Here is a 17,261-nt window from a genome sequence, read left to right as displayed (position 1 = left end):
CAGTATAAATGAGGGACTGCAGGTTGAGCTGTCAAAAGAGGGACTGTCCCTCCGAAAAAGGGATAGTTGGAAAGTATGACTTCTCGGTACCTGTAAGCCTCTTGTTCAATAGCAGGGGGTGGTATAGCCAGAAGCACAGTTTGGATTAGGATAATATTTGGTAGAATCTCTCCAAAATTCTCCAGATTCATCTCCATGAGATATGCCTGAAACTCAGTGAAAGCCTATTGGCTCAGTTTGTCTGTTATCTTGTAACTATGGCAGATACATTACTGTTTTGATAGCTGTATATTTTCTACTACCATAAAATTGTAGTTTCCACAAGAAACCATGCTTTCATTATATTATACTACAGCGTGTACAAAACTGCATTTCTGAGAATGATAAGAAAAAAATACTACATAACCCAAACGCCTTTGCGAGCGCTGGTTTCCGCCGCTATCCTGTGGAATTCCTCTGGGGAATAGTGACGTGTAGCCGGCGGAGGTGATTGGTCGATGCAAAAGTGAATTTGCCATTTATGGAAAGGGACAACCCCGGGCTGGAACATTGCTTTTCATTGTGAGTCGTATGACTGAGTGAGGGGAATAGGAGCAGTAGGCTGAGCTGTGCAGCATCCCAGTGGCACGGGAGTCCCAAGGCACAGCAGATATTCCCCTTCCAGGAACTGAGTGACTGGCTCGTTGTGCGCGCCGCCTGTCTGGATGTGGCCGGTACCTGCTGCTGCTGTACCAGAGCGTGTGTGAGTCCCTTCATGCAGAGCCCGGCTGGATACAAACTACTGCTAGAAACTTTCTACCCCTCTGAGTGAACCCCTGGCCAACCGTGCACAATGGTACGTACCCACACTATCAGCATGGGGCGCCACAACTATTCCTTATATAGTTTGGGGGGGAGTTGTTTCCCAGGTTCTGGGTCATGTGTGAGTCCCCATTCACCTGTGCCTCCTGCACGTTTAGAGCTTCAACCTGTAATCGTCCTATTGCTGGCGAACTGCAACTCTCATCAGCAGCTGGCTAGGAATACTAGTAGAGTTTAACCTCAACTGTCATCTAAACAAGCTGTGAAGTGAGCTCAGGCTATTAGTTGCCTTCGCTATGGAGTTAAAGTGCATAAATAATAGGTACTGATAATGTAAAGTACAGTAAGTACAGCTGCTGGGGAAATGGAAACATAGACAAGAGATGGGATGTCCTTAGGTTCCCATCCATCACAGGGTATTTATGGCAGAAATTTAAATAAAAGGGCAATAAATCAGATTTAGAATAATTGTTTGAATTATCAGTATATACATGGGGGCGTTGTAAAACTGCAATTCTCCACGAATGACTGTAAGAGGGCTGCTGAGAGTTATAGTGTAGCAGCAGCTGGAGAGGTGCAAGTTGGACATTGCTCCCCTGTAATTTTCCCTCCTTTCAATTGGGGCCACAGCCTTCCTGTTTTGGAAGTGGCACTTGACAATAGGGAGCCCTTGCTGGGTTCTAGGCTTTGTGTTATGAGGGAGCAGTTGTGCTCTTGCCTCTGTTCTGTAAAATACTGAGTAAACAGGAGGCAAGAAGGTGTCATACAATCACCTGCCAACTTACTGTGTGTATATGTGCTAAGTGTAATGCACAGTTTAGGGACAATGTCAATGGAGAAAGGGGCCACTGGGAAGATACACAAGGGTATCCCCCCTCCTACATCTGTTCTTGCACATAAACTAATTAGCTGGGTGGCTTACCCCTATCACTGAACATCATGTGAAGATATTAGATATCTACAGTATATTTGACTCATCCCTTGTCTAAATCTGCCCCATGAATGAGCCTTTCTTTCATTCCCTCTGGTCCTATAAGAGTGGAAGCTCAAGGGAGCAAGGTGTTTAATTTTGCTAAAGGAAATGTCAACCCAGAAAATATTTTTTGCCTAATAAAAAAAACATCATTCTAAGCAATGTTGCAATGCACATTCACTGCACATTTTCTATGGTTTGTCAAGTTATTTGTATATTTAATGCTATGGAAAGCCGTGGTTGCCCCTTTCTATTCTCTGTCCTGGTGGCTCAGACTGTTGATATAATGTAAGTCAAGGCAACTGATTAACAGACCTGTCTTTGCTTGGGAACTAAGATGTTTGCAACATTGTAATTATAGCAATTGTTTTACAAATAACTTTAAAAGCACCATTTTTAAAATAAATGTATATTGGAAGGATGCTTAGGATTATGTTTTCTTTTATTAGCCAAACTTTTATTTTGGGGTTGCCATGTCATTAATATTGTATTGTACTTGACTGATCAGTTATCAATGGAATTTACTGGCATGTGTATGAACAAGGGCTTGGAGTCTGTTCATCCATTATGTATTGTTTAACAAATACTTGCAGCATTGTTGTCAGGAGGTGTTAACTTATGTAGTTTGTATGATGTAGATGTTAGGTACTCAGAATAACATCCCTATTAACCAGGCTTGTAAAACCAAAATCATACATAAAGCCTAGGAGTAAGTGCTAGGAGTGCATACAACACATACAGCTAAGCTATTTGATATGCCTTAATTAATACACTTTTCCTGGGATGTGCATTTTTTTCAGCTTATCCTCCCCTAGCTCAAGCTTCAGGCCTATGCTTCTGTGCCCCCACTTATAATGATACTCTTGGAAATATGATGCTGCAGTATTGCTTGGTTTAGCTGAAATTTATCAATAATTTCTCTATGGACTATGACAGAAGGAAAATACCTCTGTCAAGACAAGCAATATGACCACTCCCAAATACACTTATAAATAGCAGTATTTAACTGTGTTTTCTAGATTGGCCAATAATCTTTTTTTTTTTCCTGACAAGCATGTGGCACACAAGCAGTTTTTATTTATTCCTGGACATGCCCAAATACTGTACTTTTTCCAGGTGTCTGCCTGGCTGATGTTGCTAATATAGAATGCTCCCTAGTAACTAGGGATGCACCAAATCCAGGATTCAGTTCGGGATTCGGCTTTTTACAGCAGGATTCTGAGGATTCTGCCTGGACGAATCGAATCCCAATTTGCATATGTAAATTAGGGACAGGGAGGGAAATCACGTGACCTTTTCTCACAAAACAAGGAAGTAAAAAATGCTTTCCCCTTGCCACCCCTAATTTGCATATGCAGATTCGGTTCGGTATTCGGCCAAATCTTTTGCGAAGGATTTGGGGGTTTGGCCGAATCCAAAATAGTGGATTTGGTGCATCCCTACTAGTAAGAGTCACCTTACCAAGCTCCCATTTGACATTACAGATAAAAAAGGGAAGTGGAATGGCAGGCACAGCTTGTAGTGAATGAGTTAAATGAACTTAAGTAATAAAATCCTATAACTTTTTAACAAGGAGAAGCATAAATCTTTCCTTGTGACAGAATTGTGAAACTATATAAAATATGACATGCAGAAAAACAGGATTCAATCCTTTGGGCCAAGACATTTCTTCTTAACATGCATTTCTTCCTTTTAGCACAAGAGAAATTACTGTTGATCCTAAACTGGTATTATTCCATCTTTTTATGCATATTATATAGCAATTGGGAGCTTTTTGCATATAATTCCATTCTGCAACATGTCATACGTCGGCTGCAAAGCTCTTCATGAGAATATTTTCCTCTGCAAATTCCTTCTTTCTGATCATATAATTTCATGGTGTGCTAATTCAGAATAATTCCCTTTCCCAGAGATGACCTTTAAAGGAAATCAGTAGAAAATCAGTAATTTGGATTTAACAGGGGACCACATGGGTCATAATTGTTTGCTCCTTAATCTGAGCTGCATGCTAAATGAACAATTGCAAACTTACTGAACAGTTATGTCCCATGTAGTCCCCTGTCTAGTCGCTGACTAACTCAGAGTTAGAGAGCTGAAAAGCAGGAAATTCTGTTCTGTTATGTTAGACATCCAGTTACTCCAGCATTTATAGATTACATTTTTAGCTAACTAACTATATTAGAACTATATTTTTGTTTTGCACAGCCTATTTTCCCAGTTTTTATTTATACGCGGAACTGTTCCTTTAAAGGAAAACTATACCCCCAAAATGAATACTTAAGCAACAGATAGTTTATATCAAATTGAATGACATATTAAAGAATCTTACCAAACTGGAATATATATTTACATAAATATTGCCCTTTTACATCTCTTGCCTTGAACCACCATTTCGTGACTCTATCTGTGCTGCCTCAGAGATCACCTGACCAGAAATACTACAACACTAACTGTAACAGGAAGAAGTGTGGAAGCAAAAGACACAACTCTGTCTGTTAATTGGCTCATGTGACCTTACATGTGGTTTGTATGTGTGCACAGTGAATCTTACGATCTCAGGGGGCGGCCCTTATTTTTTAAAATGGCAATTTTCTATTTATGATTATCCAATGGCGCATACTACTAAAAAAGTATATTATTATGATAATGGTTCATTTACATGAAGCAGGGTTTTACACATGAGCTGTTTTACTCAGTATCTTTTAATAGAGACCTACATTGTTTGGGGGGTATAGTTTTCCTTTAAACAGCTGGTTCTATAATAATAATCACAATAATAATAAAGTCTGTGTTTGGTGACTGTTTACATTATAACACTGATGAAAGACCTGCAGTTTCTCCAAAATTACAACGTCCTGTACCCACAACAGCCTATTGGGAGTTATAGGACAACAACTTTTGCAGGACATCAAATTCCCTAGCTCTGTTTTATAAAATTGAATCCTGTACCTTGATTCTGTTTAGTATTTTTTTTTGTATTTGTATTTCTTTAGTGTTTTAGACATTAAATGACTTAGTATGCACCATCAAAGGAAGATATTTTTCCTGCTGCAGACTTATCTGTCATGCTGTCTGAATTCCCTGACTCAAAACTGACCTGAAACTTGTTTCACAGTTGTACTACCAATTGCTCCTGCTCAGTGATTAGAACTCACAGCATAACTGAGTAGTTTGCAGTAGGGATGCATCGAATCCAGGATTCGGTTCGGGATTTGGCCAGGATTCACCCTTTTTCAGCAGGATTCAGGCGAATCCGAATACTAATTTGCATATGCAAAGTAGGGGAAGGGACGGAAAGCATGTGACATTTTGCCACAAAACGAGGAAGTAAAAAATGGAAAATTTGAATTTGGTTCGTTATTCAGCAGAATTTTTTCGAAGAATTCGGGGGTTCAGCTGAATCCAAAATAGTGGATTCAGTTTGCAGCAGGAAATGTGTTGGGTTGACGGTTTGTTATTCTAATCAATAAGCAAAAACATAAATTCAATAAAAACAGATTAATAAAGCACTCACTTACTCTCTCACACCGCCTCTTGTGTAATGAATTCTGTTTTAAAACTTGCTTCCACGTTCCAGACTTATACTCTCTATAAGTGTTCTCTACCAGCATGGAAGGGTCAGGCAGCAAAGGTGGCATTCATGGATGACTGGCTGTGTGAGATTTTGTTAATGAAAGGGTTAAGACACCAGTTGCCACACAGTAAGCAGAAAGGGGTGGATATCAGGTCCAGGGATCCCTGCCTAAAGAAAAAGCCATCATTGTTGCTCCACCTTCCACTCGTAATATGTTTACCCTTTTTCCCACTGGTTTCACCTACAAGGTGAATGAAAGCAGTGTTTCTATAGAACGCTGTGCGTGTCTTGAGCCTTGTACTTGTTTTCCCCTTTGCCTGTGCTAATGATCTGTATGACTGTAGCCTTATATCTAGAACAGGCAGCAGGGCAGTAATAATATTCATTCATACATCTTGTTTTGTAAAAGTCTCAGGTTGTGAACATTTCTAAATAGTTAATACTATATGCATGGAGGGATGCCATAGTGAAATGCGGAATTCTTAAAGTATTTCCATGCTCCTAGTTGCTTAATGGCTCTCTGTTAGTGCTGGGTGAATCTGTGAAATTTGCGAAACGGCTAAAAATTTTCGAAAGCTTTGAAGTCAATGGTCGTCAAATAAATTTTGACGCGAGCAACCATTTTTATACGCGCGTCTAGTTGGTCCAAATGCAAATTACATGTGAATTCTAATAAACCCTTTACCTAATTTATTTTGTCTAAGCCCCAGAATGTGGAAAAAACAAAACTAATGAAAAACAAACCAAGGCCCTTACAGATTTGTCTGAAGATGAAAAACATTATTTTCTCTTGCTGCTAAATGGAAATGAGATTTCTTCCTGGATCAGCTGCTGTCTCTCAGACAAATGCGTTCAATTGCTGAAGTTATCTCATTACATCCTCTCATAAGCATCTCTTTTCCTGTTAGACCAACAGCATTTCTTATATATTTATTAAGAAAGTTACAAGCTATTTGTCTGCCCACCCTAAAGTACAGTTCCTAGAAAACCACTAAATCATTCATTGCTGAAAAGATTCAGACTTTATTAGCTTACTGCTTTCAACACCCACACTTTGTTTATCCATTTCATATTTGTCAGGACCATGAGATACTGCCCATATGCACCTTCTTCTATATCATTATTTGTTGCTGATTTCCTCTGCCGGGCTTCCCTGCTGACTGTTTTCTTTTCTGTTGACCTTGCTGACATGTTCTCATATATTTGCATCAGGTAGAATTCCGTCTGTCTATGGGCGTCCGAATAATTTTGATGCACGTCAATTTTTATGCACGCGACCATTTTGACGCACGATAATCTTTTTTTTGGATGCGGAAGATTTTTTCGCCTGCGAATTGTCAATGCAGTTTCGTGGATTCATTCGCTTGCGGCGAAATGCTGAAATTCGCTGTAGATTCTCGTCTGCCAAATTTATTGGCCCATCACTACTCTCTTATCATGCTTCTCTGAAGGCAAGCAAAATGCCTATTAAATCTATAAATACAGTGACGCAGACAAGGTGCACAATTGTTGTAGAATAAAGGGTGCTTTAAATTAGAAATAATTTCCCTTTAAGACTGTTGTGTTTATAATTCAGGAATGAATTCCCTGAGAATAAAGGAAGTGAAACTTATTGATGTGAATTATTTATTAAAGTAGGGGGAAAAATCTCTTCTCGTGGAGTGGCAGCATTGTAATTTTGAGTCATCCTGCTGCTGATTGAGACAGGGGAGGTGTATCCATTACAGAATACTACTGTACAATGATTCCTTGAGAATCAGCATCTTGTATTAAGGGCAAGTCCTGTCTGGTGTAAATGATTCACTAATATTTATATGTAGCATAATATTTATGGAGCAGTGAGCACAAGCCACTGGTTGGGGACCACTGCTTTAGTGAGTCCCATGTGACATGACATGTCTGCTTTATGGATACAGAGAGTTAATCCCATTGCCTTTGACAACATTTTCAGATTAGGTAAATGCAAATTCAGATCTTTTATAAAAAAAATTTAAGATGGTCAGGGGTCCAAAATATCTTTGTGTTTTGTTTGGCCTCTGCAATGTAATTTTGAAGAGATATTTGATCAGGTTTTGGTTCTTGGACCTGAGAACTAGTCATTATTCTTAATCATTATTGGTCATACCAGTTGGAGATGGTACAAAAATAATGTTTATGAATCATTTTCATGCCAGTCAGTTTTTTAAAATGCCTTGTTTTTGCATGCCACTGCGTCCTATTTAGTGTTTTAAAGAAATGGAAAGACAAGCGGTAAAATATGTTAAGTTGCTGATGCTTAGGAATGTAATTCCTCTACCTGACATGTTAGTTGTTTTTTGTTTTGTTTTTTACTTACTTTTGTGGTCGTCCATGGGCCGTTTGTGGCCCATGTATTTTTATAGCCTCCTGTCTTCTCATGTTCTCTATAGGTTGCGGTGTAGGACATCATCATTTGAAAATAATCCTACCCATGAACATGTAATATATAAGTCAATCAACCCACAATATGAAACAAGTGGGATAACACTGTAATGATATAAAGTACTTGGTCTCTTATGGGAGACCAAAACCTCTTAAGGCAGTGGTTCCCAGACTGTGATTGTGGAGTCCAGCCAGAAGGCCAATTAAGGTGAAATTTAGGGAGAATGCCTATTTGCTCCAATGGAAACCCAACTTGCAGGATAGTTAAATAATATTAATTATTTTTAAAAAGTGCTTCCGTCAGAGAAGTGCCTGAAACCTATAGTACTGATGTTTTTCAGCATTTTGTCTTCCAAAAAGATGTCGCTAGGCAGTATTCAAAAATTTTCTGTAGTTAACTGTTGGTTGGATATTAACCTCAGAGGCAGCAGTGCTACAAAGAGTGGGCTTCATGCTGATTCAGGAATACATTTTGCAATAGTGCTAATACTGAATAGTGTTCATCTAAAAACTTCCACAGGGTGATGTTTAAAACAGAAAACAAATGGCCCTGTCTGATTTGTTGCTTTCTGCCAGATTTAACGACCACCATGTAATAAGTTGATATGATAACCAAAGAAGAACCAGTACAGAGTTCTATTAATAAATCTGACTTGGCAGACTCTGAGTTGTGCAAACACATGCACTTCCCTGTTTATATTTGACTAATGAATTCATGTTACACATTAGGTGATTGCACCCAAAACTGTTCAGTCAGCTAAAAATCCTTTTGTCATTAACTAGTCTGTTGTTATTATTATATTATTGCAAACTTAAAGGCACATTTATTCTAACTATAAAGTAATTGTTCAGGTGTTTATGCCTTGGCAAATGGGCAGAAATATTCCATATTTGTATAGTTTCCACAGAAATTCTAGCCAGTGATGTGTGTGAATACAACAGACATATTTGGCAATTTGTAAGTAAGTTTTGCATCCCAAAAGACATCTGTGGCTGCTCAGCCAAATCCCCAGGGTCACTGAACCGGTTTCACATACCTTATTACATGCACAATGCTTACCATCCATCTATGAATATCTGTCACATTCAGCTACACAGACTACAAGAAAAAATGGCTATTTTCGGCCTCCACAGAAAACATAGTGACATGTTAAAGAACACAAAAAAACAGACACTGGAGTTTAATATGTGATTGCTATTTGTTGTGTAGGACATTAATTAGACCTACCTGTTATACAAGTGGAAATGTTTAAAATACTTACCTCAGGTGTATGTGTTTTGGTTTGGTATATTGTTAAATTGACTCTACAGCCTGGGACACTAATTACCCAATGGCGTAGTTTTATAAAGAAGAGAAAGGGGCATTATGGGGTTGAGCACCTTGAAGGCTGTTGCTGCAAAAATGACTGTAATGACAGCAAGCCTACAGTATCTTGGCATTATTCTTCTGTTTCTACAGGTTTTCAAGAGGGCTTGTGCTGTCTAGTGAAGAATTTATTTTGTGACAGTCCCCAAGCCCTTTATAAAAGTGGTATATACAGATATACCCAAGTAATTGGGATATACAAACGCTATAAAAAATACTGCATTAACAAATCAAGTGAATCACATACTTTACTTCCACATACAATAACCACACTGACCATGTGATGGGGAAAAAGCTGTAAATTGTTTTCCATTGATCAATCATTCGTCCCTTTCAAAAAATATTAGAACCAAGCAAGTTGGCACATATACTTATTTACAATTTAATGATAATTGCTATGATTGGTCCAGTCATTGGGAACGGTGATGCATTTTGGAACTATTTTGGGCACCATGGGCGTTTTGAACAGTTGCAGCAGTTGTACAGGCTGATATATTAGATAGCTTTAAGAAGGGGTTAGATGGCTTATTAGCAAAGGAGGGAATACAGAGTTATGGATGATAGCTCATAGTACAAGTTGATCCAGGGACTAGTCTGATTGGAGTAAGGAAGGATTTCAAAAAAAGGGTTTTCAAAAGAGTTTTTTTTTGTCTTCCTCTGGATCAACTAGCAGCTAGGCAGGATATATATATATATATATATATATATATATATATATATATATATATATATATATATATATATATATATATACACACACTAAGATGGTTGAACTTAAAAAAAAATGTATGCACAAAACATCCAGTGTGCCGAAACAGATTCAGTAGTGCTTCTGTTCTGATGCAAATTGGATCTAGTTGGCTCTAGCATTTTCTGAGTGGGGTTTGTGTCACTTTGTGCCTGTCACGGCCGGCACCCAGTACCAGAACAGGTGCCAAGTACCCTGGTCTCGGCTCGGCTTCACCAGTAGTGTGACCACCGTTGGGCTTCGGGAGGAGCCCTCAGCTTACTTGGGTGCCACCTGGACTTAACGAGGGGTACAAGGCGAGATGTTCTGGCTAGCAGAGGGGCACGGCAGGTAGATAGTCTTTTGGGCCGAAGGTCACGGTACAAATGGAGCAGGCAAGAGAATCGTCAGACAGGCAGGGTCGAGGCAGGCAGGGGTCAAACCGGGTAATTTTATTACAGTGCCCATTCAAAACTTGCACCTATTGACATTAGTGGCTTTCCAGGGTTCCCCACCATCAATAGGTGCAGTTGTACACCATTGGCATGATGGATGTATTGGCATAAATGCGGAAGTAAAATCTGACATGCCATTCATTATTGTTCTGGAATTTTGGTTGAGATTAATGGAGTTAATGAAGTAAATGGAGAACTAGGCTGAACAAAGGTTTAGACAGTTCTTATACATCTTTAATGCTGCTTCACAGCACATGCTGGACTGCTGTCTGTCTACAATAAATAAATAAAAAACTCATAAAATACAAGATTGAAGTAATTCACTGTTATGTGGCAGCATTTAAACCAGTGTTACCTGCATCATAACTGATTAATAATGAGCCCTGTTTTGATGATATCTGAAGACCCCTAAACTTAGGTTCCTTAGGGCAAAGACAAATGTAGCTTTTTGTGGCAACAACAAAACAAGAGTGCAAGAATTCATCCCTTTAGTGTTTATCTAGAGAGGTCTTGCACCCCCAAGTCTGCTGCTCTCTTTAGGAAGTGCTGGATCCAAAACCCAGCTTTCTCTGCAGAGAACAGGTTGTGCCTCCTGATACTCTGTAAATTGCGTGTCCAAAAGATGTGCAAGATGAGAGATGGGTGGGATGATGCCTAGATGATGTCTCCCTTCTTGCATCAAGTGCTGTGTAATGCAGGCAGCACACCATTCAAGGGGTATGCCACAGGTCTAGTTACAAAATGCAGGACAAAGTGCAAAACAATGTAAAAAAAAATGAATGACCGCTCTTGCCATTGTGGGTGCTGACAGGTACAGGTGAAACACTTGAATGGCATAATAGCACGAAAATACATATGAAGCCATGAGAGTGTGATTACGCCATATGAGTGTTTTACGTGCTAGGATTCTGAGCACCAACAATGGCAAGAAATTTTCCTGCTGTTTTGTCCCCAGAACATAATACCATGTGTGTCATTGTATTAACGTTCTCTTATGTCACACAGATGCATGTGTAGCATCACTGATTCTCAATACAAGGCCTAAGCTAGGGAACTTCTGTCTGCACCTTTTAAAGCATGGGTTATTGCTGCATAGGACTGCTGTACCTCTGGGCTGATACAGTTAAATTCAGTAAATAAAAAAAGCCATTTATAGCCATATTCTTTTTTTTATTCTCTAGTTCTCCTGTATTGAGCAATACTTATTTCATGCAACTGACGTGCCATATCCTGTAAACCTACCTTTGAAAAGAAAAAAGCGTAATGCTTTGGGAAATGGTAGATTTATTTATATTCCTGCCTTCCAACGTACAATTCCTCCCTCACCATACAGTTTCTCTGGAAGTGGTATTTTGATTCAGCAAAAAGACTGACCTACTAACTTTTTTTCAGAATGTGGCTTGGTGATTGTTATTTTAGCTCGCTGTTCTGCTATTTATGATGACAGAGCTGAGATAATTTTAAAACTCAAAAAAAAAAAAAAAGATATCTAAAAATAGTTTTATTCTGGATACAAGATTTTCCCAATTCTTATTTTTCTTAAGTATATTGTTTTGTTTGTTTGTGTGAAGCTGTGATCATATGTCTGTAGGGACTAATGTGTAAAATATAAAACAATAGTGTGCAGCCTACTTATTATATTGTAAAAATATGTTTTGTTTTTTTATGATGACTCAGAAATGTGCCTGCTCATATACTAAGTCTTGAACCAACATAAATCTAAAGACAAATAAAAATGGATACAATAGGGAACACACTATATGGCAAAAATATCAGGACACAGTTTAACCTGTTTTCTGATGGAACTGCTGAGTTTCTGAAAGTAACTTCAGCAAAAGAATTATGGGGCTTCTATTGGTAGGCAAAACTCACACATGACTAACCTCACTATGAGCAGTTGTCTGCCATTGGTGTAAAGGGCTTCGCCATTAGACTCATTTTCCATCTGGCAGTCTGTCAGGAAAGCCTGGATAGTGTTCGTGCATCTCTAGTCGTTTTTAGTACTTATCAATATGTAAAAGGTCCACAAACTGTACATTTGGTCCTTATCACTATATAAAGTGGAGCTTTTTTTAATTTTTTAATTCAAAGGGGGTTAGTTAAAGGGGGTTCTGAATAAATCTGTGTCCGTAAAAGTGGGGCTTTGCCAAAAACAGCGGACAGTCTCGGTCCTATAAATGTGTCTACAACTTCTGTATATGACTGCATCTTTTATTCATAACTTTCCTTCAAAATTAATTGTAAAATCTCCACAAACTCTAGAGGTCTTGCTTTTTCTTTCTTTATAACAAGCGTAGGAAGGATATGTAGCTAGCCACAAGCTGAACCAGTCTTTACAATCATTTGCAATAGGTGGGGCCGGGTAGTGTTTATTTATATAACAAAAAAGCAGAAGACAAAATAAAGACAATGACATCAGTGTACGTGACATGCAATGCTCATCAATGACTGGAGTTATGACTTCTGTAATTTTCACCAGAATCAGTATCACACTACCATGTAGTGTATTTATATAGCATTGTGATTTTCAGTAATCTTTGCTCTTGGGTACGTCTCGTCTTTACAAGAGGTTATCAAGTTATGTAAGGGTATGTACTGGGCTTAAAGGGTAAGTAAAGCCCTTTAATCATGTAAACATTAAATAAAGCCAATGGGCTGGTTCTGCTTCCAATAAAGATTAATTATATCTTAGTTGGTACCAAGTACAAGGTACTGTTTTATTACCACAGAGAGGCAATCGTTTTTTACTATTAGGATTTTTTTGGAGATAATGGAGTCTATGGGAGACAGCCTTTCTGTATTTCCGAGAATTTTAGATAACGGATCCCAGGTCAAATTGAGATGGATTCTCACCTCACCCTCAACAGCTTTATCTGCGAACCCTGAAATACGAAGTGATGGTTTTGTGAAACCAGAAAGACATTGCCAAAGGGCAGCCAATATGGAAAAGGATGAGAAGTAGCCTATATTGCAAGAGAGAGTACAATCATATACAAGATCCAACCAACAAATCAAACACCTGCTATACAAAATGTACCATACACTGCTCACATATTATGTATGTTCCTATGGGTATCTGACTTGTTTATATCGGAATAGGTATATTATATAGTGAATAAAGTACCCCCTCTTGTAAAATATAAGGATATTATAAGTTACCGAGGAGTTCCATGACCATATCATGTCATGTTTTTATACAGGTCATGGAACTCCGAGGTAACTTCTAATATCCTCATATTTTGCAACTGGGGGTATTTTATTTATTATAATACACAAGTTTTAGTGAGTCATGTGACAGAAATGACATCAGAACTCGCCGTTTATAACTGATTACATCAGAACTCACAGTTTATAAGGTTATAATTTCCAAGATATTCATGGCTTTTGTGTATTATATATAAGTACATGTTACATGTATGTTACAGTTTCCCCATAGCTGTTTCATAGTGGAAATCTGCTGCTATAGAAGATTTTATATGTGTGGACATATTGTATTAATTATGACCACGCAGTCTCGCTACTTCTGAAAAGTGAGCTGTTTATCAGGAAGCATGTGGCTCCCCAGCTGCTTCTGGATGGAAATCATGGCAACTGTCACAGATGCTGCTGTTTTCTTATGGTCTTGGAAATGGCTATGTGCATGTGTATAACGATATCCGTACCAAGCCTAATTTAGTCAACTGAAGTTCACTAAAATCCTGGATTAAGGAATTGGTCATCTTCAGGACATAAGGATTTCATTGTTACTAGGTTATGTTTGCTCTAATGTAACACAGTAGACAAGCAAAACTCTGATCAATTAATAAACTAGGTAAGATTGATTTAAACCTTTTGAGGAAAGCTTATGTCTCAAGGAAAGATTAGCAACTTACTACTGGTACTAGAAATATGTTTCATAATAGAATACTTGCTCCATAGTAAACAAAACTACTCGGCTACTCAGCTGCAAACAGCTGCTCATGATTTCGTCTTGTGACATCACCCTCCGCTGCAATGGCGTGTGCTCAAAACATATTGGCATCGTTTAGCCGGTTACAGTACATTAGTGACATCATATAAGTAACAGAAACAAGAGTTAGTCTCTTACCAATAAAACACCAAATACCTTTTTCATAATTCCTGCATGATATTACTATAGTTAAATCCTTGCCGAAACTGCAGGTAACCAGATTGTTTTCATAATCGGGCCTTGTTTTACATTTTGTTGAAAAGACTCCATTACTCCTTAAACATGTTTTCCAGTATAATCTGGAGACAAAACTAAGTGGTGTTCCAGTGTAAAATGAGAAATCATTGTAAGCCAAAAGCCATATGGTTAGGCACTTTTGCCTTTGATAGGATAAACATAAACGTGTGGAATGCTTCAAAGCGTTGTTAAAAGCTGGTGCATCAGGCAGTAGAAGCCAGAGAACAACTAGGAGAACTGTAATTTCAAAATCGGAAGGCTTGTGCATGTTGCACATTATCAGAGGAAAAAGTGTTCACTGATTCATTTCCCAGTGGAAATTGTTTGATGATAATTATTACCCGAAGGTACCGTAAGCTAATTAAATGAAATGGGGGGGGGGGAGAAGGCGGATTTTGTGAAAAGGATATGCTTTCCATGAGGCAGATTATTTTGCATTTCAAAATTGTGTATTTTTCTTGTTTTTTTGAATGCCTTGTTTGTGGTTAGAAACTATTATCCATCCCTTTGAACAAAAATGGAATCCTATTTTGTGTCAGATATTTCCATACACCCAATGGAAAGAATATATCTGTTTTTTGTTTTTTTAAATGGGAGGGCATTAGGGTTGCCACCCTAACAGCCTTATTTTCCAAATAAGAAAAACTGACGATCGCAGCATCACCCCACCCCGCGACGGCACATCCTCTCCACCCTATGACATCAGTCCAGAAAAGGAGGGAAAAGGTGCAACCCTAGAGGGAATATTTTTGTACCCTTTTATACCAGTTTTTTTTTTTTTTTATTATAAGGATATTATAAGTTACCGAGGAGTTTCATGACCATATAAAAACACTGGCCCGAAGGCCGAGTGTTTTTATACAGGTCATGGAACTCCTCATATTTTCCAACTGGGAGTACTTTATTTATTATAATACACAAGTTTCTGTGAGTCATGTGACAGAAATTACATCAGAACTTGCCGTTTATAACTGATGACATCAGAACTCACCGTTTATAAGGATATACTTTACAAGATATTCATGGCTTTTGTTCATTATATAGTGAATAAAGTACCCCCTCTTGTAAATATATTGATAACAGTAAATGGAGAGGATTTGCATTTTTTTGTTTAGATGATGCGGTTCATAAATTAGAGCTTGCCACAATCCTTTGTTCAGTGAAATTCTGCTGCTCACTATATACAGTAATTCAGTAGGTGTATTTATCAAAGGGGGGAATTGCTCTAATCCATTGATAAATATGTCCTGAATAATCCCATAGAAATGAATAGAGAGTGGCAGAATATCACTCTGGCAGAAAAGCAAGCTCTAGCTTCACTTTTTAATAGGGATGCACCGAATTCACTATTTTGGATTCAGCCGAACCCCCAAATCCTTCTCAAAAGATTCGGTTGAATACCGAATAGAATTCGAATCCTAATTTGCTTATGTAAATTAGGGGTGGGAAAGGGAAAAGCCTTTATACTTCCTTGTTTTGTGACAAAAAGTCATGCAATTTTCCTCCCCGGCCCTAATTTGCATATACAAATTCGGATTCGGTTCAGCCGGGCAGAAGGATTTGGCCGAATCCCGAACCGATTCCTGGATTCGGTGCATCCCTACTTTTTAATAAATATACTATAGTGTATCTCCCATTAATGTAATTGAGACAGACCTGGAAAATACAATAACCAATGTTTCCCTTTCTGTTGGTCATCAAATCTGAATTTGCAGAGTGGCAAGAAAAAACTTTCCAGTGTTAATGCGAGGATCTACAGGGGCAAAGTGGAGAGTTCTAGAATTCTAGAACAGCTAATTGGAGGAAAAACTCTCGTCACTCAGGTTTCACACAGATTTTGTTAGTGGCGTCATGCAGTTTGACATGAATGGTATAATTTAAAAATATATGTACTGCTGAAAAAAACTTTTCCTTTTGCTATTATATTGTACAGAAGCAATATCTTGCTTGGTTTTGTGGATCCCCTTTAATAATCAAGAAGTAGGTTAATAATTAAGGGGGTTATTTAATAAAAGGCACTAAGTTTGCCAAGGGGCAGAAACCCTTAGTGCATTTGGGGTAAGAGTTTTAACTTGAGTAAAGCTGCAGGTAAAATGTCCCTTGTTAATAAAATTAAAAACCTGGAATTCTGACTGAATCAGTATAAAACCAACCAGACTAATTTATTTTGTGTTTGGTGGTTTGAGAAGGATGGTGGTTCTAGTTGATTCTAAGAACTATAATACAGTTGGGCTTTTTTAGGCTGGAGTACAAGATAGAAATGTTAGCCCAATGTCAGCCATCTGAAGATGATGGGAATTATGGATCAAAATCTAGACTGTTGTGAGTTTAACATCCCTGCTTTAGAGAGGAGAATCAAGAGCTTATTCATGTTACAGACATTCCAATTAGGCATTCATAAATGTTTCTTCATTTAAATGCAGACTGGGCAGAGGGAACAGCTGTAATTTGGCAATAAGTTCTAGCAATCTTGGAAACGCATTGTACAAGCTTCTTCTTCACCAAAGCTCTGTTTCCAGCAATAAAAACGTGCAAAAATACAGAGACATAAATCAAATAGAAGGATGCTTGTGTGGGATATTAGCTGTGAATCTCTGACTAAATCATTTCTGCTTGTCTCGCCAGAAGGTGGGTCAACACCACAGGGCCGCCATCAGGGGGAGACAGGGGGGAGAGTATCTAGGGGGCCCCGAGGGTAAGGGGGGCCCGCCATGCCGCACTTACTTGATTAGCCGGCCCCCTGCTTTCTGAGAGCTGCCAAATTCAGGAAGGCAGGGCG

The 17,261-nt window shown here is 38.5% G+C and overlaps 1 protein-coding gene across 2 annotated transcripts in view; it reads left to right on the top strand.

The window, feature by feature from the left end:
- Positions 1-521: 521 nt before the first annotated feature.
- LOC108712943 (unconventional myosin-Ie) overlaps positions 522-17,261 on the top strand; it is an 88,245-nt gene continuing 71,505 nt past the window's right edge. For both annotated transcript variants that reach the window (XM_018255484.2, XM_018255482.2), the window contains exon 1: positions 522-835. In XM_018255484.2, coding sequence (XP_018110973.1) covers positions 833-835 — 3 coding nt within the window. In that variant the 5' untranslated portion in view covers positions 522-832. The remainder of the gene's footprint in view (positions 836-17,261) is intronic.

The sequence above is a fragment of the Xenopus laevis genome, chromosome 3S (genome assembly GCF_017654675.1).
Source record: "Xenopus laevis strain J_2021 chromosome 3S, Xenopus_laevis_v10.1, whole genome shotgun sequence".
NCBI classification, from domain to species: Eukaryota; Metazoa; Chordata; class Amphibia; order Anura; family Pipidae; genus Xenopus; species Xenopus laevis.
Note: the sequence above shows the minus strand (reverse complement) of the source record. Positions and strands in the feature narration are given on the sequence as shown.